The 24,187-nt window shown below is 37.5% G+C and overlaps 4 protein-coding genes across 5 annotated transcripts in view; 3 read left to right on the top strand and 1 right to left on the bottom strand.

Annotated features, from left to right (window-relative positions):
* The first annotated feature begins 36 nt into the window (after positions 1 to 36).
* Positions 37 to 2,445, top strand: LOC105682183 (protein sly1 homolog). The gene has a single exon (XM_012394858.3). The coding sequence runs from the start codon at positions 415 to 417 to the stop codon at positions 2,302 to 2,304; it is 1,890 nt and encodes a 629-aa protein (XP_012250281.1). The 5' UTR covers positions 37 to 414; the 3' UTR covers positions 2,305 to 2,445.
* A 27-nt stretch (positions 2,446 to 2,472) lies between these two features.
* Positions 2,473 to 4,121, top strand: LOC100741005 (cilia- and flagella-associated protein 73). Of its 2 annotated transcripts, XM_024364550.2 has the most exons (4): positions 2,473 to 2,940; positions 3,038 to 3,326; positions 3,419 to 3,658; positions 3,739 to 4,121. In XM_024364550.2, exons 2-4 carry the CDS (start codon positions 3,168 to 3,170, stop codon positions 4,066 to 4,068), a joined length of 729 nt encoding a protein of 242 aa, XP_024220318.1. In that variant the 5' UTR covers positions 2,473 to 2,940; positions 3,038 to 3,167; the 3' UTR covers positions 4,069 to 4,121. The 2 variants fall into 2 exon arrangements, with proteins under 2 accessions (XP_024220318.1, XP_024220322.1); XM_024364554.2 differs by lacking the exon at positions 2,473 to 2,940 and having other exon boundaries at positions 2,981 to 3,326.
* On the bottom strand, positions 4,102 to 8,201 carry LOC100743407 (coiled-coil domain-containing protein 63-like). Its single transcript, XM_003484535.4, has 7 exons — positions 7,128 to 8,201; positions 6,520 to 6,900; positions 6,107 to 6,441; positions 5,473 to 5,696; positions 5,059 to 5,321; positions 4,645 to 4,934; positions 4,102 to 4,483 (listed from the first exon to the last, which is right to left on the bottom strand). The coding sequence occupies exons 2-7, from the start codon at positions 6,868 to 6,870 to the stop codon at positions 4,303 to 4,305; spliced, it is 1,644 nt and encodes a 547-aa protein (XP_003484583.1). The 5' UTR covers positions 6,871 to 6,900; positions 7,128 to 8,201; the 3' UTR covers positions 4,102 to 4,302.
* Positions 8,202 to 8,607: 406 nt separating this feature from the next.
* LOC100743288 (bicaudal D-related protein homolog) overlaps positions 8,608 to 24,187 on the top strand; it is a 33,303-nt gene continuing 17,723 nt past the window's right edge. Inside the window, exon 1 of the mRNA XM_003484534.4 lies at positions 8,608 to 10,604. Within this exon, the coding sequence (XP_003484582.1) occupies positions 10,365 to 10,604 (240 nt within the window). The 5' untranslated portion in view covers positions 8,608 to 10,364. The remainder of the gene's footprint in view (positions 10,605 to 24,187) is intronic.

Below are 24,187 nucleotides of genomic sequence, written 5' to 3'. Positions count from 1 at the left end.
TATATAAATTTAAAAAATACTTCCTTATTTTTACATAGTATTATAAGACATAAAGGTATATATTTTTTAAAGATATTATAATTGTACAATTTTTAATTACATTTCATATAAGAGATATCAGCAATGATCTAGAGATTTTGCATCATTTCAGAGAACTATTGATGTGTTCCATATTACAGTGTTAAGTCCTAGTAGTATTACATTGTATGGGTATTTTTTGACAATTTAGGGTTACGAATCGAATATTGACATATTTATTTATATTATGGTGTTTTAAATCTTTTATTTTTTTATATAATCACAAAATATTAATCAAAAAGAGTTGTAAAGATATCTTTTCATCTATAAAACTTAAAATATTTATTAAAGTGAGGAAAGTATTAAAAAATAAAGACCTCAATAAACGAGTTAACCATGATGAGCCTTCGTGATAGGCAAATAAATGCCTTAAAACTGATGTTAAATCTGAATCAACCGGAAAAAAAATTAGAAGAAGCAATACCTGTGTGGAAAGTTTTAATTTATGATAGACTTGGACAGGATATTATTTCACCATTAATATCTGTAAAAGAGCTCAGAGAACTTGGTATTACACTCCATATGCAATTACATTCTGACAGAGATTCTATTCCTGAAGTACCAGCTATTTACTTTTGTGCACCTACAGATGAAAATCTTGGTAGAATTGGTCAAGATTTGCAAAATGGATTATATGATATTTATCATTTGAATTTTATATCACCAATAACCAGGCAGAAGATGGAAGATTTAGCAGCTGCTGCATTGCTTGGAGGTGTAGTGTCAAATATTCACAAAGTATTTGATCAATATTTGAATTTTATATCATTGGAGGATGATTTATTTATCCTGAGACATCAAAATAGCGATGTCATATCGTATCATGCAATTAATCGGGGTGAAGTAAAAGACACTGAAATGGAATCTGTAATGGAAATTATAGTTGATTGTCTTTTCTCTGTATTTGTTACATTGGGTACTGTACCGGTTATAAGATGTCCAAGAGGAAATGCTGCAGAAATGGTTGCTAAAATGATTGATAAAAAACTAAGAGAAAATGTTTGGGATACAAGAAATAATTTATTTGAAAGTGAGACAACTGGTCATTATAGTTTTCAAAGACCACTTTTAATTATATTGGATCGTAACATAGATATGGCAACACCATTACATCATACATGGACTTATCAAGCATTGGCGCATGATGTATTAGAAATGACATTGAATAGACTTGTTGTCGAGGAAAATGTGGGAAGATCTCCCGCAGGAGGAACACGTTCAAAGACTAGGGCTTATGAACTAGATAACAGAGATAGATTTTGGTGTCAACATAAAGGTAGTCCATTCCCTAGAGTAGCTGAAGCTATACAAGAAGAGTTGGAACAATATCGTACTTTTGAAGATGATGTTAAAAAGCTCAAATCATCTATGGGTATTGATAATGATAGTGAAGTAGCATTATCAATGGTTTCCAATAATACAGCACGTTTGACAAATGCTGTTAATAATCTACCACAACTCTTGGAAATGAAACGATTGATCGATATGCATACATCAATTGCAACAGGTATTCTGAATTTTATAAAGTCCAGGAGACTCGACACATTTTTTGAATTAGAAGAGAAAATAATGAGCAGGCAAACATTAGATAGAAGTGTATTAGAAACAATAAGTGATCCAGAATGTGGTACTCCGGAAGATAAATTACGTCTTGCTATTATATATTATATTTGTACAAATATGTCAGACAGTGAATATAGTAAACTTGAGACAGCATTATTTGCTGCTGGGTGTGACTTAAATCCTCTAATATACATAAAACGATTAAGAAGTTACACCCGAATAGCAGAAATCCAAAATAATTACGAAGGTGGTGGTACTAAAACAGTTAGTATGTTTTCAAAATTAATGAATCAAGGATCATCGTTTGTAATGGAAGGAGTAAAAAATTTGGTTGTTAAGAAGCATAATTTACCAGTCACAAAAATAGTTGATGAATTAATGGAATCGAGGCAATCATCTCAAGCAGATGATTATTGTTATTTAGATCCAAAGCTCTTAAAACCTACAGAACAAATGCCAAAGAACAGACCAACATTCCAAGATGTAATTGTTTTTATTGTTGGTGGTGGAAATTACATAGAATATCAAAACCTAGTGGACTATGTAAAACAAAAAAGTGGGGCTGGGGTCAATAAACGAATCACGTATGGTTCTACAACATTTATTAATGCAAAACAGTTACTTAAACAACTTTCACTCTTAGGACAAGAAGTTCACTCGTAAAATTTGCATATTATACAATAAATATCTGAAAATACTTATTTCCCATTCCCTTATAGCGTACAGTGATTTTCCACATTACTGTAATTGACTCTTTGTAAAAATGTAAAATAAATAAAATACGTTTAATTATTTTAAATACAATTTTTCTAATTGTATTTACCTGTCATTGAATTTGTTATATCTAATACATATCCATGGTCCAGATGTATGTTCAATTAAAATATGCTACATAGAAAATCTAGGGATTTTTGGTTAGTAAAGAAACAAACCTGTATTTCAAATTGTTTGATCAATGGATTATACGTACAATTAACATCTTCTCGTGGAATATTAAAAATTTAGTGAACATCGTATTAAAACATTCATTTTTATTCACATCACTTTGTACTAAATTAAAATGGCTACCATACAAGAAGAAGTAAAAAATTTTATTCGACGAGCTGTTATTACAGCAGACCCGCAGAAAGCTGTTACGGAATACTTCCTCTCGAAGCAAAAAGATCGTGATGTTAAGTAATGTAACAAAGAAACTATTTCATATAATCAATTTGCGATACATTACAAGTATATTCTTTGCATTCTTTTATTTTCAGTTCGATAACAATTAGGAAACTGATGTAAAATTTTATGAAAAAGGTTGTCAAAGTATCTTATTTTTATGCGTTTTCTTTATATAATTAAAAAAAAATCTAACATCTCCAAAGATATGTGAGTTTTGTCTTTTATGTATTAGAAAGTATCCTGAATGGGATAAGCCAAGAGTTTACCCGGCATTAGAAGTAGTTAGAGCGCGTTGTGAGTTAGCAAAAACCGAAGAGAGATTACATGCAAAATGGGTCGAACAAGAGAAAAAGCGGAAATTCATGGACGAGCAATGGGACGAGATGAGACGTCAGGAATTGTTCCTCCGAGAATCATTTATAAAATTCAACAGATTCGTGAGAGAAAATCAAGAAAAACGTGATCGCGCGGATAGCAAAATTAAAGAAGAACGTGATCGTCAAGCAAGTAGGATGGAAGAAGTAACATATCGCAATAAAATTAATAAAAGAAAATTATTTACGTAGTAGTGGAAATATAATATTTTTTATTTAGTAGAGAACATATGTTTCAGATAAAAGAACTCGAAGAAAAATTAAGTTACATGAATGATGTTCGAGATAGAATGAAGAAATATGTACAAGAATATAAAAAATATCATGATTATTTAGACAGGGTCATTGTCGAAACAGGCGAATTTCATTCAATTTCTGAGATTTTTAATCGTTACGAAACTTTAATCGAAGCACGAACGATTTTGTCCGAGCATCAGGATAAAAATCTCGAGATATTAGAAGAAAGGGGAACAGAAATGGTAATTTTCTTAAGATATATTTTATTGGTTTTCCATTTATAATTGTACAATGGAAAGGATGCGTATCTCTTTTTTTATAGCATCATATGACGGAGTCAAAGTCACAAAAAATTATGGGGTTGAATAGTAAATTAGCGCAACTACAAGCAAGACGCGATTGGGCAGAAGTACAAGCTCGTAAATGGGAAACAATCGTGGCTGAAATAAAAGTAACTGCAGCGGAGAAAAATTTGGAGCACATGCAAGTAAAAACGTGTTGCTGGAATCTATATCAACAGATCTGCAAGAGAAAGGATATTCCCGTGACTGTAAGCAAAGATGACGTCGAGCAACAGTTAGATCATATTAAACGAACCATTCTTGAATTAAAACGAATCATAAGAGTTGCAAAAAAACGCGCAGCGAAATAAGAGAATCGTTTTACTTGAAATTACTTGTCCAGCTACTGTAAATAAATATTCTAAAGAAATTAAATATATATAATACTGATAAGTATCTTACTATTGTTACTAAAAATTGGATTGAAAATTTGTGGCGGAACAGTTTTACGAGTCTCACAATTACGTCGATGATTCAGCCAATTACCTTGTACTTCGTAAATGTTAATGATTGTGTATCCAATTTACAGGCTTTCTGTTACCATTTTATTGATATCGTTTCTGTATGATTTTCCTAGCTGCCGGTAAATGACAACCAGATATATTATGCAGGAGTTCCGAGTAATCTTCTTCGAGTCTTTGTTTTAACTTTTTAGTAGCTTCATCGCGCGTTAATGGATGTTCTAAACCTTCGGATACGATCTGTAACTCTTCTTTTTCGATACATCTATACAATTTAATTTTCTCAATAAATATTCGTTATAAACATTACACGCAAAGAAGCTAAACGAAAACAAACAGATAAGAAAAATTCAAAAATATTGGAAATAGGGAAGGATAAGAAAGAAAGGAGGAATAGATGGAGGTAGATGGAATCGAAGGACTTACAAGGCACAGGGTTGAGTAGGGGCAATATATTCAATAGGAGGCACTTTCAATCTGGGTCTTCTCTCTTCGTCAAGTCGTAATTGTTGCGTTTTGGTAGCTTTATCTAGCCAATATACTTTGTGGAACATTTGAGTAATACGTTTTTCAATGATTTCTAAGTATAGCATGACATTGCACGTTGTTATCTGTTCATTATCACCTAACAGTTGCAAGATCGGAGAATTGTCACAACGAATTGCTTTAAAGAGAGAATCTATTCCTTTTAACAATTTCTCTATTACGTCGTCACACTGAAACAAATAATAAAGTTACTCATTTGAACAGAAATATTTAATTTTTAAGGAAATTCGACGTCGTGGTTTGATTTCGTAGATTTTGATTCTCTGATATTCGATGGAATTAGCAAGATGTCACCTGTATCAGATTTTCTTCAGCCGCATCAGCGAGAGCGGTTTGTTCTTCAAGTTCTCGTTTGAGTTTCTCCAATGTTTCGGCCTGTTCTTGATCGGTAACTTCGTTCGTAATTCGAGCGTCTTGTATAGCTATTGTCAACTGAGCCATCCTCGACTGGAGACCCTCCAGTTCATCGTTTAATTCGTTCACATAACTGAATAAAGCAAAGTTTTCTTCTTCTTGCTTGATAAAATACGCTATCAGCTTATTGACGTCGTGCACGCCTACAAAAACGATTATTCGTTACAAAAATTTACTACTTTTGAATTTTAATATTATTTTAATGTTATTATAATATTAATACTAATATATATTTTAATATTATGTTTCGTGTTGTTTCGCGATATATGTGGAAGATAAAGAAAACAGAAATACCGGTGAATTCTTTAATCAATTGTAAGATATTTTTATAATTCTCGATCTTATCTTGTTTCTCTTCTATTTTCGCTTTCCTTTCAGCTGCACGTTTTGCATTCAAATCACCCATTTCGCGATATTGTCCTTTTACACCAAGAAATTCTTGCAATTTCATTTCATTGTCCATTGTCCTTTGTAATTCGCACATTTCTGACACGTGAGCCTTTAGATCTCTTAGCCCCCTTTAAAGAAAATAATATTTCAATGTTCATTTCTGTTCGAAAGATTGTACACCGTCACCGGAAGCAACAGAAGTGTAAGTCAATTAATGATCCGACAAATAAAATATTGGATAACCGATGTAGAAGCGAGATCACCGGATGTTATCACGCGTCATTGATTTCCGATCGTTACTCTTGGTTCCGAGTTTCTAATTCAACGATGGATAATTCGTTCTACGTGAAATACGAATAACTTTCAGGTCATTAATGTAATCCTTAGAGTTATGGGGACAACGATCCAATCTTTTCAACTTTCGCAGCTATTCATTGGTAAAGAGTGTCGTGAAACTTGTGGCAACAATACTAAGTACGTTTCTGTGTAGTTTCATTTTATACTAATATTCAAGATAAAAGATTCTTTAAAAGCGTACCTCTCACGAAGAGCTTGAATCTTGTTCAATTCTTCGTCCCTTTGATTGAACGCGATGGTAGCTTGCTCTATTAAATCATTGATTATTTGTTTTCCGGCGTTTAATTGATTAATTAACTTATTCCAAAGTATTGTGAACTGCGATCTTTCCTTCAACATATTTTCGATTTCTTCTCGAAGCTTTTGGTTTTGAGCAACTACAATATTGAATCTTTTCGTTGCTACTTCAAGTCGATTTTCCAATATATAAACCATTTTATTTTGTTGCACAGATATTTCTTTTAGTTGCGTGTCTGTCTTAATTTTTGTTTTGAAAATTTCAACCTCTTTTGACAACTGAAAATAAAGCATTTTAATAGTATCGTTTCATCTTGAAACATTCATGCTTGAAATCAATATCGACGATTGATAAACCTTGTGAATTTCATTATCGAGCTCTGCTATTTCCTCTTTCTCCGTCTTTATCATCTCGTCATATTTTGCTTGCGTTGTTAACATACACTTTAATTTTTCTTCCATTTCCTCATCTTTACGAACAAACGTTTTCGAAGTTGCAGTTTTAATACGAAGAACGAGTTCTGCTTTTTCGTACTCCAACCGATTAATCATGTTCATTTGATTGTGCAGTTGTAATTTTGCATCCTCTGTACAAGCACCTCGATCATTTTCCATTATCCTATACTGCCTTTTCAATCTTGAAAGTTCAGCTATAGCTATCGTCTCAAGTTCTATCTCGTCCGGTATATGTTGCAGTTTATGCGCCATTATGGAGCTTTATTTTTCAATAATTACAACCTTTCAAAACATAATACGATTTTGTTATATTTTTATCACTATCATTTTTCTTTAAATGTTAATTTCTTATTTCTTTCGATATACAATAAACATACACGTTACAGTTAGTCTACAATTTCTCAAACTTTATTTATTGAGCAAACTTTATTACAAACTATACACTACTTGTTGTTTAAGATTCTTTTCATCGATTGACGTCTAAGTATAAAGGTTAGTGCGAAACTCACTATTTATTAATCATTTATAGAAAGTTACGCTCAATGGATCCGAGATTTTTCCGGAAGTTGGCAACGTTCACATCCGTGTCTTCCTCGCCGTCCACGTAGATGATCTTTAGGATCCACGGAGAGGAAAACACTTTCCCAATGTAACTGTCGATGAGGTTCAGCGGCGACATTTGAGAAACACATCTGCCACCCTATATAGTTCTACTAGCTGTACGTGCGGCACCGTTATTCTTTCTTGTTGATGTTTCCGGTTGCCAAGCACCCTCTCAGGGGTGTATAGTAACGGGACCCTCGTTTTGTGAGTTAGCGAAAAATGTTCAAGCGATCTTTTATCGTTATACGAGAAAGACCGGTTTGCAAAGAATTTAAAAAAGCATATAACGAAGAAATATATCGTTTCTAAAAAAAAAAGAAGAAAAAAGACAGTACAAAAAGATTAAAATGATTCGTTGAATATCAAAGTGACACTTTACTTCTTCTGATAAAACCAGTTACTCGAAAAACCACTAGATGGTGCAAGTCGTTTAATGAAAACTAATGTTATTAAATAATTATATTACTAAGAACGACTGATTGCTAACGAATAGTGTCATGTGATCACCAGCTCTTCAAAAAAATGTAAATTTCATTACATACTTTTCCTTTAATCGATCTATTACTAGGCAGTTTGTAAAGTGCTGTATAATAAAGTAAGTTTCTTTCTTTCGCGAAGATGCATCTCTTTTTTTTCATTCGTTCGTTCAATTTCACGTTGGAATTACAGTGAAACTGCTCGAACCATTTTGTATGAAACATATTTTCTAACTCTCGAAAGAGTTTATTTATTTTGTGCTATATTAATTTATAGGTCGATATAAAAGAAAGTAATAGGAATTTCAACATTTATTTTAACATAATACATCGGTAACAGCGGTAAACGTAGGAGGATCGTATGTTAAACACGATCCATAGATTTCGTGAGATCGAGTCAGGTGGCGGTTCGACCAGGTGGGTCAAGCAGTGGGGGTAACGCTGGTGGTGGGTACAGCCAAGGGAGAGGTTAGTATGCTTATAGAGGGAAAGGTCGGCAGGTCGATTGTCTTATGTTTTCGTATAAAATCCTGTCACACTGTATTTTTTCTTATTATCCCGCGTTTTATTTTCTTTCTATAGTCATTACAATGCGAAGAACAAGTGAATACCGAATACTATGCATACACGATGCGAGATAAACGTAAATTACTCGGAAGATAATCTAATGCGATAACGTAGCGTCGGTGGTGATACGAGCGATCACAATCGAGATACATAATTACACAGAGGATCGAATTTAGCAGTGCGAGTGAACGTTTTCGTAGCGGAACGCGCCTGACCAGTCGAACGAATTACTTTCAGCCGAGGTCTCGGAGGTGGGAGGATCTCTACTTGGCTGAGAAGCACGGCGCACGATTCCGTAATATTTATTTTCTACTGGCGGCTAGTGAGTCACTACCTGGCCGACCACGGTGCGGCGAGCTGGTCGCCTCGTGTGTCCGTGTCCTTCTGCGCGTGCTTCTTGCAAACAGTGAGTTCACGGTGACGCTACGAGCCAGTCGAGATTGTCTTGTACAGAAGGATCTGCAAAGGATAACGAGAATAAAGGGGATTATTGGTGAAAAAGATCATTCTCCTTTCACGACGATCGTATCGATTCCACGGTGATCGTATCGTTTCCACATTGTCGAAATCCAAGACGGAACGGAATACAAAAGCATCATCGTCTCATTGAAATCGGTATTGTTCAAGTGTTAGGCAGAATATTCTGAATCACTGACGTCATATTTATCGAAGGACAACTGAAAACAAGTACTGCACTTGTTATGTCGCGAAGGTTATATCGATATTCGTAAAAATGGGTCGCAGAATACGATCGACAACAGACGCTAGTGTTCCTTGATATATCAGTCTAATGTCCAACATCGAGTTTCAGGATACTACGTTGAATCGTTGTAATTTTATTAGTAGTCGAATACGATTTGTGCATCGATCACTTATTTATGTACGTGTCGTAGTGAGCAGTGCGGCAATTTTTGCGTGTGTATCGTACCTGGAAACGATCGTGAGCAAGACGGTAGAGGGGTTACGTCCGTATGTTATACCCATGTTGGTCGTTTCGAAGCGTGGTTACATTGTTGACTTTCTATCGTAAAGTCAGGAATCGTTGCTGCCTCTACGTTCGCGTGTAATAACGAGGAAACGGAGCAGAACAACGGAATTAGTCCCGTAACAATTCACCTGGTTTTTTCACTCGTCGGAGAATGTCGCATTGACAATCGATTGACAATCGATCGACAAGCGATCAGTCGAATGTCGATCGATGCTAACCTAGGATTTAATCGCGGCATATCTCGCAGGGACTCTTTGTTTTCAAATTATCTCGAAGTGAGTCGACCGTGCGAACGTGCATGTGTAGTGTGACGAATTGTGTATTGGCTACGATTTATGGAAGTATTCGAGAGCAATATACTCGTCAAAAGATTACGTCCGTGAGTGTGATCACAGCTGATCGTTCCTGATAGTGAGAGACTTTACTGATCGACGAGAGAACCTGTTTGGATTCCAACGTGTCGTGCACGAGTCGAGGCGAGGAAAAAGTGAACTTCTACACGGTCTTTATTTTTGCACACGTCGTTTATTTTATTTACAATATTCGAAGGTGAGCGGTATGACTCACGTTATTCAACTATGTTTTCGAAATTTTGAATCAGCGCGATATTCGCACAACGCGCATTCCAATATTTTTAACTCGAAGATAAGCTCTTAGTTATCAAAGCTTTTAATCGTATAGGAAGAAGCAGTTAAAGATCCCACTTTATATTATATATATTTTGTTGAGGAGTCGATACAACCGATTTCAATTATCTGCATACCATACGCCAACGATTTTCTTCGATAAAAAATGAAGATTGAGCAAGCTTCAATGACATCGCTTTTCCAGTGAGATTTTAGATATGCATATACTACGTATTAATGTCAATCATCCGCGACACAAGTATCGCGTGGTACGCGACATTCAAACTACGTTACTTCTATTGGATTGCCCGTGTTGATTAGTGTGTATACCCGCATTTTGTGCATTACAAATGACTGTGACGTTGAGACGATCGGCCACTTGGTTTCGCGAGTGTCATCATTACGAACGACAATAAAAGTCACGCGTTGGCCTGACACGTGACATTCGATCGACAATTGGCGAGCGTGTAACGACTCGCTATCACGATGCTACCGAAAAAAGACGGCCATCCGGAGCCGTACGCTCTGGAGGATATGATATCCGACCTTCAAGCGCGACGAAATTCCCTAGATCAGGAGGACCTCGAGGATCCGGTGGAACTTCTAAAAAAACGCGACAAAGACCTTGTATTAGCCGCAGAATTGGGAAAAGCGCTTTTAGAAAGGAACCAGGAATTAACCAGACAGAGTGAAGCACTCACCGAGGAGTACTCTTCAAAATTAGAGGTAAGCTTTTATTTGAAGTTAATCGGTTATGTTTTTGGGTTTCTAGCCCCTCATTCTAGTCACTTTATTACTGTATCATGAAGTTATTATATTATTATAACACTAGATATACTTCGTCGTTGATTTCGTTGTTAGGAAACGATATTGACTTAAATCTCGTTAATTTACCAACTGTAAAACGAATTGTTATATTGAATACGATATTACCAATAAAAATAAAAAAATTGTTGCGAAAACTACCAGAGATTCCTTTCTTATATGTATGATACATTCCATTCCGTTTCCATTGCGTTTCATGGAAGGAATTTTGTGTAATAAACAGCATAAGTTTATTAACTACTATATCAATATGTGTTGCGAGAGATAAGGAAAGTATCTTATAATTGGGTACGATCAAGGTAGTCTGTTTAATCAAGAAAAAAGAAAATATAAAACGATAAAATCGTCGTCTCGCGATAGGTTCGTTTATATCGAAATCAATGTTATAGCAAGAAATCAAAGTGATATGGCATAACAGTTCGTCGGAAGATTAACGGCACCGATTCGCATTGCGTAAGGGAAGGTTTTATTAGATTAATCGTGGAGGAGTGGTTTGCCTCTAGAGTTCTCATACAGACCGGTTACACACCGTTTCATTACACTGAAAGCTCGCATTAAGGGAGTCGCCGTATCATCTCGTATTAATAGAATAAAAAAAGCCTCTAACTGATCTATGAATAGTGTAGGTAGAGCTATAGGATGACTGTATGCCAGCACGCGCGTGAATCGTTGAAAAAAAACCTAATCAACTAGCTGTCCTTAGTCTAGGTCATTCTAAAATATGGTTATCTTTTCACAATTGTTCTTATCATAAAAGCTTTAACGCGTTTATTTTGTACGTCTCAGATCAGAAACTGCGCGTATTTTTACGATATGTTCGTGATATCGTTAAAGCAAAAATCATGACGTTAAAAAAGAAAACTTCCATAATAAATAACAAAGCATATATGTACGTAAAGTTTTACAATATGGTAGTAGATCCTGCTTGTTAGCATACAGGATGTTTACGCTATTAATTACTCAGTACTTTTCCCGTAGTTGGTAGATTTATGAGAAACGTGGCGGAAAACAAATTTTCATTACTTTTTATGCGCGATATAATGATTTGCAGGCTGAAGTACATATTTTTAAGATTTTATAACACTGCATAGATATATAAATAATAGTATTTTCTAACTGTACACAATAAATATACACATACATATTTATATTTATTGTTTATAGTTTTATAGTTTATATTGTTTATATTGTTTATAGTTTTGGATCAAGTTTTGTCTTGTCATAAGAAATGGTAAAATTGTTTCTGTCATAAAAGGCGACCTCCAAGCGAATCATCTATAAAAGAAAACAAAATATTTGGGATTGTGATGATAAAAATTCGATCAGCAACGAACATTTTATATTCATTTGTTTTGAATGACGTTCGAATATTTGCCGAAACAGTCAAGTGGATCGGTTAGGGTTGTGTTGGAGTGGCTGTCTCAAACGGTAGTTTATTAGCGAGCGATTCGCATTGCGTGTGCGCATTCTCCTGCTGCAAGTTTTCATGACTTCTGCCGACTTTTCACAAGAATGAATCGAAACAAGGAAAGAAAAGAAAGGAGAAAAACGAAAAATGAAAGTCGAGGTGCAGGCTCGCGAGCGGATAAAACGTTTCTCCGCGGATTTCGCCGGAATCGGGCCACGGGGCACGACTCTGAATTTCAAATGCACTTTTAACGAGTACCGTGCCGCGATGGAGATTCGAGATCGTGGCAGACGATAAATTTATCTGCGAAAACTAATGGCAACGCTGACATTGAGCGCAGCGTCATTCGTTGATAAACTTCTCTCCGTCACGTGTGCCGATTTCATTTTTCACCTTGTCGCGTCGCTTTCGCGTTCGGTGCGACGCATTTGTACCGCGATCAACGTGTTACTTTTCTCTTTCGACTGCCTGATATTGCTGCCACTGACAGCTATATAGGAATAAATTAAAAAAAAATGATTTTACACAGTTTTACATCGCATCTGATAACTATAAAATCATACAAAAACTTCCAATTTCTATTTAAAGTCTACGAAAGTTCGTTAACTGTACATTTGGTTATTTTAGCTTTTGTATATCTCTACTATTTTGTAGTGAAATATTCCATTTTCACAAAATTTAACATTAAAATGCAAAAATCGAGAATAACGTAGTTGTTAGCGTTTTCTTTCTCGTGTCCTTCGCGTTGTATTACACATTTTTATGTTTTATTTGTATATTATATCTAATCTTATTGAAAAATAATTTGTCATTTTCTTCCTAAAAAATTATATATATTTTTTATAAATATTTTATAAGTTTATAAGTTTAACTGTTGAGTTTTACATGTTACTAATAAGATTAATATCGTGTTCTATTTTACACTTGGTGCCTACAGAATAAGAATCCAAAATTTAAGAACCGTTATATTCGACTAACAGTATATTATACATGAAATTGTCGGGAATACCAGAATAAAATTTCCAGATTTTTCGCCGTTTTCATCGTTAATTTTGCTCGTTGCCGAGTCACTCTTATGTGTCACGTAACTTGCAACTTGTGAAAATATTATTAACAGGGCTCTGTTAAACGATGCTCGAGCAATCGGAATTTAAGGGAAAATCACGGAATCACTTGTTTGAAGCAGCGGAAAACACGCTAATCGCAATAATCACGAACCTTCCTGTACAGTATTTGTAATTCTACCTAACTGTTAGAGCATTCAACGCGATTTTAGATATACATATACGATGGCTTTCCATGTATGTTTTTGTATGGAAGTCTCACGCGAGATCATTACTACAAGTGGAATTTATATGCATTCGTAATATCGTCCTACAGCTTGGAAAGCGTAAAATTGAGATGTTCGAACCACGTAACTATATAAATCTTTTTCATTACAATTATGTATTCCACGAAAGATTATTGGGAGACTGCGGATATACAATGCATGCATAGAAAAAGAAACTGTTTATAGTTATATAAAATATGCACATATATGCATATATATATAGGAAATAAAATGTAGCGGTTATTGTATTCACTTTTTCATGTGTGGTGATAACAACGTGTTGTCAAGTGCAGGCCGAATGTTAGCGTCCGATGAGACACTACCACATTGGTGTCACGTGCAAATCGATCGATTATATAAAATTTACAAATTTGAACTTTTTTACCAAAAGACACCGGCTGCTGGTTAAATTCGTTAGTAAATTTGTACGGACGTCAAAATGTTGGTATAATGAACATAAATAACGAATAAATTTACATTCAGATTAACTTATTGTGTAATTATTACTGGCAATAAAATTCTGACATTTGGTCTGTCTCAAAGTACAAGAAACGTACCTTTAAATTTCATATTATAGGAAAAAAGAGAAATAAAACTTTGCACAATACAATTATTGATTCACGAACAAACATTCGCGTACTTATACGACCGCCACTGCATTTGCTACGATATTTGGAATCAATCTCTACTTAACTTCGATCTCTATTTATTTAATTATGATCGTAAAAACACGAATTTGTATACTATTGTATTAACGTTCAATTGTAGATATTGGTTTTATTGTAAAAGACACAGAGTAGCTTGTCCGCATGTTGCGATGGCATGTAACTTGCCGACTTGGAGTAGACAGTCGTACGGTGGTGGACAGAAAGCCACGAAAGCGTGGAAACAAGTCACTTAGGTCTTAGGCAACGTAACGTCAAAGACAATGCCCGGCACCACGGTCTGCCTGCCCGCGTACCCGCTTCTTCGTCTATCTTTCCGCGTTTTGCCTGTCACCGTATTTTTGACCTCCGGAGAACACGCTATGAGCACGCTCCTGTGTTTCTCTTTTGTCTTTGGTTACAATGCTAGTTACACACGGTGCCTGGTTCACGCTTATAAACTGGGATTCAGTTCACTGGGTTACTTCAAACTTCGTCTGTTCGAGACTTGAAATTTTCGACCATTTGTTGAATACGAAAAGATTTTTTGGAAGGTTGTGGAATTAATGTACAGAGCGATTCGACACGAGGGAAATTGGTTTCGCCGAAATGCGTATTTCTTGGAGAATTTCTATCGAATGTTATATTTCTTTCTGCTCTGGGTTTCATTCAATTTCGCTGGAAGGAAAAACTCTGCCGAGCGAAAGACAAAACACGCGAACATTACGATTACTTGGGCGTTCGCGATTCTTTTTATATTGCAACGTGATGCATTCCAGAAATGATTGTGCTTTCTTTCGAACGAATCTACGTGTCTTCCGCCTTGCTACCGGATATAATTATGGTTTGCGTCATAGCGTTCGGCGAAGATGCATGGAATCGCTAAAGAAGCGACACATTCGAGAAAACGATATTTTATCGGTGTTGCATCGTCACTTTGTTCGATAATTATACAAAGCTAGAACAGTATCGCGTCAAAGAGATATCGTCATCGATTGTATCGCGTCGTTAATACCCGCGTTATTGCCCGTCTATTCTCACTTCATTATGTTCACGTGCGATTCACGTGAATGGATTATTTCTGAAATGAACGATACTGGAGTACATTCTTATCCGGTATCGTTAAGAAAATATCCATGAACGCGTAGGTTCTCTCCTTTTTTCCCCGGTTTTTGTTCGATTTACTCCGCGCTGCTTTCAACAATTTCACTTTCACGATGGACTTCTCGTTCATAAACGACGCACGACTATGCGTGAACTTGTCCAGATACACGTTGGTATAAGATGCGCGTGTGAATTGCAAGGACTCGCACGAAGTAGTCACGACGAAGTCTTTGATCGAATGGTTACAATGTTTCGTTTCCGGTTACTTTAATTAAATCCGTTCATGTTACTTTTACAAGTTCGCGTATCCGGCGTTATCGCACATGTGGTGTATGCTTAAAAAGTTACGTAAAGCCTCTAGAAAGCATTTTAACAACGACCGATCGACGGTTTCCCCGACCAATCCACCTCCAACTCGTCCGCCAGCTGTTTCTCTCATTCCATTGTATCGTGGTTTGTTATACCCTCGCATGAATTATGCAGAATCGAGTGGCAACTAAACGGTTGTTCGATTGTGTGTTATCCTTTTGGGACGATCGGTCGATGGCATCGACGCGTTGCGAAATATCCGATTATTTAATAATAATGCATTCGGAACGTTCAATGGTAACCCTTCCGTGGTCGAACAACGAAAAATAGTATGGTAATCGAGGGAAAAGTATTTTAATAGCGAAAACGGACAATGGATTTACGCGTACAGGCGTTGAAACGGAGCTACTCACAATTAAACATGGAAGAGTTTTGGAATTATGAAATTCAAATGTCGTTAATTTATCGGCGATTAGACTTTAAGAAACGTCGATTAGGAATTAATGTTTCTATCATTAGGAATTTGACCTGTGTTTTTACAGGAGTTAACGAGACAAAGGACCGTGAGTTCCGTTTAAAGATTCTAGTTAATATTCGCGTGGCATAATCTTGTAATGCACGCTTGCTTCATTTACAACTACGAATGATGTGTAATGATGTAGTGTTAATGTTCAATGTTACGGAAATAATTATTCTTTATATGCAATAACGAGACGCTATTTCGGTTTTGTGTTTTACACAATTTTTTATAGTTTCTATAGTTTCATATCTATGCTGGAGTAACTGTGAAAATGAGTTAAATTAGAATTTAGTTCGTTGAATGGTATAATTTTATTAATGCAAATCTTTTGAAAGATATTCAAATTAAATATTGATTAGTTCTAGGCTTTTTATAACATGAAATTATCAGAAAATTATAAAGAAGTACTATGTTTTAAAAATAAGTAAGATAAAATCGAGCGAAGAAGACAATACCGCAGTATAGTATTTCAGAGTTTTAAAACACTTTAAAAACTGTACTGTCGCTGTTCGATCTCCGGATCACAAGATTTCTCGATATTATACTTCGTTAGAGACTAATTAGAGTATGAATTGAACGCAATTGGATGATTATCGGAAGAAGTAGAACCGTTCGTAGGAATACTTTACACACGTAAAGGTATCAAAAATGTTATACAATAACAGAAAGCTATTCGTAGTTTCAAATTTCGAAACATTCGACAAAACTGGAAAGTGTATTTTAAAAAGAAACTACAGACCTAAGAGTTTTAAAAAATTTCGTTGAATTATCTTATTAAATATATTACAAGAAAGTTGCGATACTGCGAAACATTCTTCACATGTCTAATAACAGAGAGCTATTTCAAATTGTCTATTTAAAGAAAATTCAGAGTAGCTGAAACGCTTATTTAAAAAAGAGGGCGATGAACCCAAGAGGTTCCAAGGACTTCGGTATCACTGATCCAAATTTACCGAGCTTTTGATGCACTGTTAACAGATGCCGAAAGAAGAAGTGGGTTAAAGTAGCAATGAGATCGAGCCGCTACGTTTGCCTCTCGTTATTGTATAATTGGTAGTCTGAAAGCGGCGGTAGAATAATCGCGGCACCGTGTCGGCAATAAAAAGCGGCACTTACACGGTTGGCACAGCCGAGATCTAGAAAGCCGAGATTCCACGGGCTCCTCGCAGCCGGTGACCTGGGAATTTCGAGCGCGTGAATTACGCGATCTGCCCATTTGCTCGTGGCGCGATTCTGTCTATTAAAAATTCATTAACCTCGCGATAATTAGTCGCGGGATACGCGCCATCGTTCTGCTAACCATTGGCGTATCCCCATTATCGTTCGTGTCAGAAATTTGTTATCCCAGTGTTCTTCTTTTCACGTTAATGATACATAGAGAATAAACAGTTGGATAAAGTGTTGGTATAGCATTGGCAGATGTCGTGAGAACGAAACGTGTATTTCGTAACAATGTTGTTCAACTGTTACTCAATTTGTCTAGGTTCTCGATCGTTGGCAGAAATTATTAACTTGGGAGCAACGTAATCCTGCACTGGTAAACGTTACAAATAATTCAATCGTGCATCGTAACGCAATTAGCTTTATTGTCTTACGATTCGATGAGAGATTTCAATGGTTCATTATACAATTTCTTAGGAATCCTTGTGAGAAAGTGCGAATGCAATTGAGGTTGGCCCGCGCCTATGATGCGAAATTTCTGTCGGACCACTATTATGCCGCTAATATTTGTATGAAAGTGCATCGTGAGATCGCGGTTAGGCGATTATAAGGGGATCCAGCGTTGCTACGCCTTTCCCTCTAAATATTTATCGTATTTACTTCCAGAGCTTGACGTGCTTTCCTTTGTCGAGCGGGTCAGATACGAAACAATATTCGCCGCTTTTTAGAATCGCTTTCTCAGCTACGTTAATACGGTTACCTGTGTTATCTCAATACGGTGTTTGGATTCCCGCGGCGGTTCTTAGTCAAAATGACCCGTGGACAATTCTTTTTTCCACAAAGGGATACCTTTTCTGAGTTCTGCGAATTTGGTGAGCAGATCGTGGACTACCTGCTTTTTCGTTTCCAGACATTCGACGCAGCAGAGATAACTAAAGAAATCATTGAGAATATTAGCAACAGAATTCCAAGATTCAGCTGAGCAAAAGTGTGATTTCAAAAGGCGGATACAGTTTTCACGAAGAAGAAGAAGAATATCTGTGCGTGTTACAATGACGTGTTCCCAGCACAGGCAGGACTAATTGCCATAGAACGAGCAGTCGCTTTTGCGACGGTGTGATTCGAAGACTAGGAGAATGCGAAGCAGACCGGAAGTCCGCTAAAAAGCAAACCGTTATTTCAAAGGAACGTTCTACCCTCTTTCCTCGGCTTGTTTACCTACCAACGCATTAAAGGGAACACGAACCATACGACAACCTAGCAAACGAACCTAGCAAATTTCGCGAATTCGTTGCAAGCATCGAAAAATGCATACTCCTGGTCCCACGCGCGGAATTCGCGTTTTGCAACGAAGCAAACGTTCTTTAGCTCGAGTTTCCGGCCGTAGGTAAGAGCGTAACTGTATAGGGAAAGTTTTTAACAACACCACACGGAAACTCGAGTCAGAAGGGTACTCGTGTTTTCAACTGCTCGTTCTGAACGAGCGCCGGCGTGTGCCACAGGGCCGTCCCGAGGAAACGAGCAACTAGTCGAAACGATCAACTAGTAAAACAACAAGTATTTTCTCTTAAGAAACGATCACGAGCACCGTTCCAATCGGCTAATCGTTACGACATTAAATCTTTGTTACGAACTCCAAGAGATTTCGTCGAAATACCATTAAAATGGATGTCACGCGATCGCTAGATAAACGTTGGATGCCGTAAGCCTTGTACTAAGTCGTAGATTCTTCCACTTTTTTGGTTCCTTTATTGTACAGAGTTGGTACTCTATCGCGAACGGATACGACTTATACCCGATGGATCATAAAGCCACGATATTATACTTCGTTGAGTACGAACGAGGATACAAATTGAACGGAATTGGTGTGCAAGGAAAGAAACGGTTCGTTGAGACACCCTACGGGTAGGTGGAATTAAAAGAGCGGAAAGAAGAGACGTTGGAAGAAGTTCAGCGCGGTTTGTCACGAAACAGGCTAGTTAAGAGCTTCTGTACCGTTAGTCGGAAACTCCGATTGTTTGTTTTCAATTTTATTACACCTCGTTCGTTATCTTTCCCCATTGTTCTGCCAGTTTCTCGGCGGCTGGTGCTCGTAGAGGCCGGAGAACGAGCATCCTCGTACGAGCGAACACGCGTGGCTGCGAGTTTGTTCCACGAACGATTTACTTGCAAACGAGTCGAGATGCAGTGAAATTGATTTGACGGTGAACCTGTACCGAGCCACTTCCAAATGTACCGTGACGCTTTAACAAGGTAACTGCACGGTTCTGGAGATAGCTCGCGAAGATGACTATACCTGTTCGATGGGTCGATGCTTTCTTCCCTAGGATTCAGGCGACTGGATTTTATGGATTTCCTGTTATTTCAGGTCTTGAGTTTTATCGATGTTCAGGATCATAGTCGTCGTTAACTAGGTCAACGCGTAGGCTTCAGGCATATGAAACTGAAGTTTAGGGAAAGTAAATTCCACCTCGTGCCAATTTGAGAAATTCCAGTGTTTCATTTCGGTTGTTCTAGTTATGTATTTGTCGGGTTAGCACTGGGAGTAGGGTTGTGGGCGTCAAATGAATCTTCACGGGAATTAGCCATTGACGCGGTACAACACAGGCGTAGTTTATTACAATAATGGGGTTGTTACAGTCTTGACAATTAATCACGGCGATTAGGCACTCGCGAAGCTAGTGACAATGGCCTCAGGTTCGATAACGAATCCGCGGTCAACGGGATGATAGATGTACGTTCTCACAAAATCTAAGTCTGACTCTTTGTTAGCAAAACGTGAAATAATCACTGATCGTAAAGACGTTACTCTTTTAGTCGATGAGGTTGCAAGAGAGAATGACTTCCCGTCGCGATGATGTTCCAGAGGAAAACTACGATGGGGTGTGTCGGGGGACACGAGATCATCGGATTCGTCGGGGATAGCCTTCGTTCAGAAAGTGAGGGAAATTGACGTTGCTGTTAATTGGTCAATTTCCACGTTGGTGACTAGAAAAGGATGCTAGCCGCCCTTGAGGGAAAGTTGCTAGCGGAAGCGTTGTTCGCGAGAAAAATAGATTTCTTCGATCTTCCCATAGTTGGGACAACGACTGCTTGTCCGTTTGAAGAACAATTAATTAACAAAATCCTAAGGTTTATAGCGGATCCTCAGGCTAGCTGAACTTGTGCTGTATAGGTGTCTTTCTCTTTCTTGCTCTTTTCCCTTCCTGATCATTCCCCCACTTTCTCTCTCTCTCTCTTTCCTTTATGCACTCCTTTACTAATTCCTTTTTTGATTCTAAGGCTTTCTCTTCGTACCTCGCTGCTCTTTTTAATGCTTTTTCTTTCATTTCTATTAATTTGCATTCCTCTATCAGTATATAGTTTGGGTTATCGCATTTATATATGCAAAAATTAAAAGCTACCTAACCGAGATTCGTGTTTTTACTAACTTCTAACTTCGTAATTGCAAGAGTCTCTGATTAAGGCACGATCCGGTTAACACAATCGCGAAACTCGATGGATGCACTGCATTATTTTTAAACTTAAAAAGGCGAAGATAGAAATTCTTTTAAATTGGACTGCGAAGTGGCACTTAATTATCGCACCGTGTCTCTGGCGAATCACCTTTTTTCCTTCCGTGATTATTCTACGCCAATTCAATTGTGCACGGTCTACGCGAATTTTACGACAGGGAAAATTTCGTGGCTACGTGCTTGGATCGTCGGTTTTTCCTTCGTTCTCATAATACTCGTACGGCCACCGTGCGTGCGTGAAGTGCGTGCATGAAGTGCGTGCACTCTCACCTGTCGGTGTCGGATAACGATTTGAAACGGGAGATCGGCTACGCTCGTTTCTCGAGACGCGGTTTACCGCTTAAGGGACCATTGTAAAATAAAATATTCATTTTTCTTGGTGGCAATATCGATCCGGCTCGTGACTGTTTCCTTATTTCCCACGATTTCAGTCGATGGCGTCGATAGATGAGCAGATCGCGTGCGAAAGAATTTTAGATCATTCACAGTTTCCACAGAGGAACACATTTTTTTCTCTCTTTGCTATTATTATCACATTGATTATTTCGTTTTATTTCAGCGACTGATCGATTTACTTATGATCAAGTACTAATGCTACGTTAGAATCTAAGAAGCATCAGATGTCGTCTAGCATCTTCTTCTAGACGATATTTCACGCCATCGTCATCGTTTAATATCTCAAATTCAACGCGATCGTGGATTCCACTCACTTTAATAAGCCGCATTATTTAATTAAACTAGCGTTTAATCGTTATCGCTATCGAAGTTGCCGTAAGATTTTAAGCTTCGATCGATCGAGGCACACGTCATGCGACGAATCGACCGAGTCGATAAGATAAAACGTTTGGTAAACACTCGAACTTAGTCGCATCGTGGCAGCCTTGATACATTTCGAAAGGTGCACGAACCGCAAACTTCTTGTTACTCAACATCGCTTTAATTGCTGGTGAGTCACATAAGTTTTGTAAACAATAATAGTAGCCATGAAACGACGGTAACTGTCGCTGACACGATTGCGACACCGGCCTCCTTTTGGTTTGTCGTAATCGGCCGCTAATCTCATTAATCGTGTACTTGGCTAGCTACTTTCGCAGATTCTACAGATAATCGACAGCCTTGTTTTCTACTTAGTTACGCGATTTCCCCCTACAGAACGTGTGATTCCGCGTTCTCAAACGAGTTTCGATCATCGATCTGAATTACGCTAACGGAGCAGACATACGCGTCCTTTACCAGCGTTTCGCGCAACTTCCACGGGAACGTTCATTTAGTACAATAATTACTTAATATCAGCCTCGATTTGCAGCGCAGATTGTTGCTACGAATTCACTACCGTTCAAGATAACCATTAATAACGCATTGTGTTCGCGTTCCCGCACTGATCTCCTGATCTACTTTCTTTCTGTACAAAACGCAGTTTTCCTTAAAACCGAACCGATACAGAGATAGTCTTATCGCCTATAATTTCAACCAGTTTCTAGATATACCAGTTTCTAGTTTCTAGGTACGTTCTTAGCTTTCAGATACCTGCTCGCTGATAGTTAGAGCGAGATATATCGATACGAGACGAACGTAATCTCCCGAAACCATTCTGGTGATACAGTTTTCTAGCTGGTTCCAATTTCCAGTGAAATCGCGAAATGTCTCGTTAGGACACGTGGCAGATTTTATTACGGTTCGTCACAGTAGATTGAATCGTGTAAACGGCTCCGAATCGTTCCACCTTGGAGCTGGCAACGACAACCAATCGCGGAATCGAGCTAAAGCTGTCGCTTACGTAAAACGATAACGCGATGTCGAAGTTGGTGAACCCGTTATTCGGTACATTGTGCGCGAAATTAAATAACACAACGGATCGAGCGTGTTAGATTATCGAATGTCGATGGAGTAATCGTGACGCTCGACGCATCGCACCTGGTTAGGTGTTCACGTGGCTCTAATTACACAACGCGTTTACGTTCGAGAATATATCGGTTCGTTTCTTACCGCTGCGAAAAATATCATATAGTGTTATCAAATAATGTTCTTTGTCCGCTCGAATTCTGCTAGAAGCTGAAGCAAGAACCCGATGGAAGAGCATCGAATAAGAACCTCGAGCAAGAACTTTGGAAATCAGAGGCAAATGCAATCGAACAAGAGTCACGCTTCGATCCAATTAGCTCTTTCCATGATGAAGCGATATTCTGACCGTAATAGGCCTGGAGAAATTACACAACGCTTTTACGCCGATCGCCACGGGTTTCCTTTGCTCTCGTCCACGTTAATGCTTATGGACGTATCCGGCTTTGCTGTTACCTGATCGCCATTGGTACGTGAAAACCGCAAGGATCTCAAAGTCAAACTTTTTCATTGATTAAAGTTCCTTGTTAGAGGCGAAAATTATTCCTTATAGTATTCAATGAATAGAGTCCAAAAATAAGAACTTTGAAATTAGACAACTTTCCAAATTCAACTATAACGTAAGCTCGCTTGATTAAAAGCTGAACAGTCAGTGATGTAACATCTTGCGAATGTAAAGTTGTGTGCAGAGTTCAGTGTAACTCTCGAACGAAGAGTAGCTTTTGAATTCGAAGTTTTTTAAATTCAAAATTGACATTCATTGGCTATACTAGAAAACATTTCTAGCAGCGTAAAACGAACTTTAGCCTTTTACTAGACGCAAGACTCATATGCATCTGTAAGAAATATATATCTAATTGGTTATTCGATTGACAAACTCTGTAAAAATTTCCGTAGAATAAACTGGTTACACCAGTACGCAAATTACATATATAAAATTGCATATAAATTGACAAATCATACGTCGAATATATAAGTAATTTTAATGTACATATACATATATTTAATATATATATTTACATTCTGCACATTCCGTTTCGACATAACAGGTCAAAACAGGTGATCATAGAGGTGAAAAGAATACAATAAATTCTTAAAACAATATATATGTACACACCATGATCTAATACTCTTTTATATTGTATATTTATAATTTTTAAAACGAATAAATAGTATATTTAGTATCATTATATACGTGGTATATTTAAAACTTTCAAAATGGTACATTTACCTACCTATACCATAATCTAGTTCTTTTTGTTACATTAATCCACCGTCTGGAGCAGGTCGCGCAATACGCGGATGGACTTTGGTTGTTGCAATAGTATACGATCATTGCCTGGCTCGTCACGGGCCATTGCCTCTCTATTACGAGCCTCCCTACTTCTCCTCCTTTTCCTTCTCTGAGAAGGTTCACCTCGCATAATCGTTTTCTTCTGAGGGAAAGTGAACGAGGAACGGTGCGGCGCAACGCCAAAAGCCGAGCCGAGGCGAGCGCAATGCGTCACCGCGAAGTGCAATGCCAATTAAAACGGCCATTATCGCGATCTTTTCGTTTCTTTTTTATTCCCGAACATTCGCTACACCCGCCAATCACGAAACACGTGCACCATTTCTTTTGATAAACTGTGACTTATACCTGTGGCATGCGCCA

This window comes from Bombus impatiens, unplaced genomic scaffold (genome assembly GCF_000188095.3).
Source record: "Bombus impatiens unplaced genomic scaffold, BIMP_2.2 scf_0017, whole genome shotgun sequence".
In the NCBI taxonomy this organism is placed as follows: domain Eukaryota; kingdom Metazoa; phylum Arthropoda; class Insecta; order Hymenoptera; family Apidae; genus Bombus; species Bombus impatiens.
Note: the sequence above shows the minus strand (reverse complement) of the source record. Positions and strands in the feature narration are given on the sequence as shown.

Bases quoted from the DNA above. Each gene is read 5' to 3' on its own strand.
- LOC105682183 (XM_012394858.3), top strand. From the start codon at position 415: ATGATGAGCCTTCGTGATAGGCAAATAAATGCCTTAAAACTGATGTTA.
- LOC100741005 (XM_024364550.2), top strand. From the start codon at position 3,168: ATGGACGAGCAATGGGACGAGATGAGACGTCAGGAATTGTTCCTCCGA. The intron at 3,327-3,418 runs GTAACATATCGC...CATATGTTTCAG, and splicing joins AAGCAAGTAGGATGGAAGAA to ATAAAAGAACTCGAAGAAAA. The intron at 3,659-3,738 runs GTAATTTTCTTA...CTTTTTTTATAG, and splicing joins AAGAAAGGGGAACAGAAATG to CATCATATGACGGAGTCAAA.
- LOC100743407 (XM_003484535.4), bottom strand. From the start codon at position 6,870: ATGGCGCATAAACTGCAACATATACCGGACGAGATAGAACTTGAGACG. The intron at 5,322-5,472 runs GTATTTCTGTTT...TCGTTTTTGTAG, and splicing joins ATTGATTAAAGAATTCACCG to GCGTGCACGACGTCAATAAG. The intron at 4,484-4,644 runs GTAAGTCCTTCG...TAAATTGTATAG, and splicing joins CCTACTCAACCCTGTGCCTT to ATGTATCGAAAAAGAAGAGT.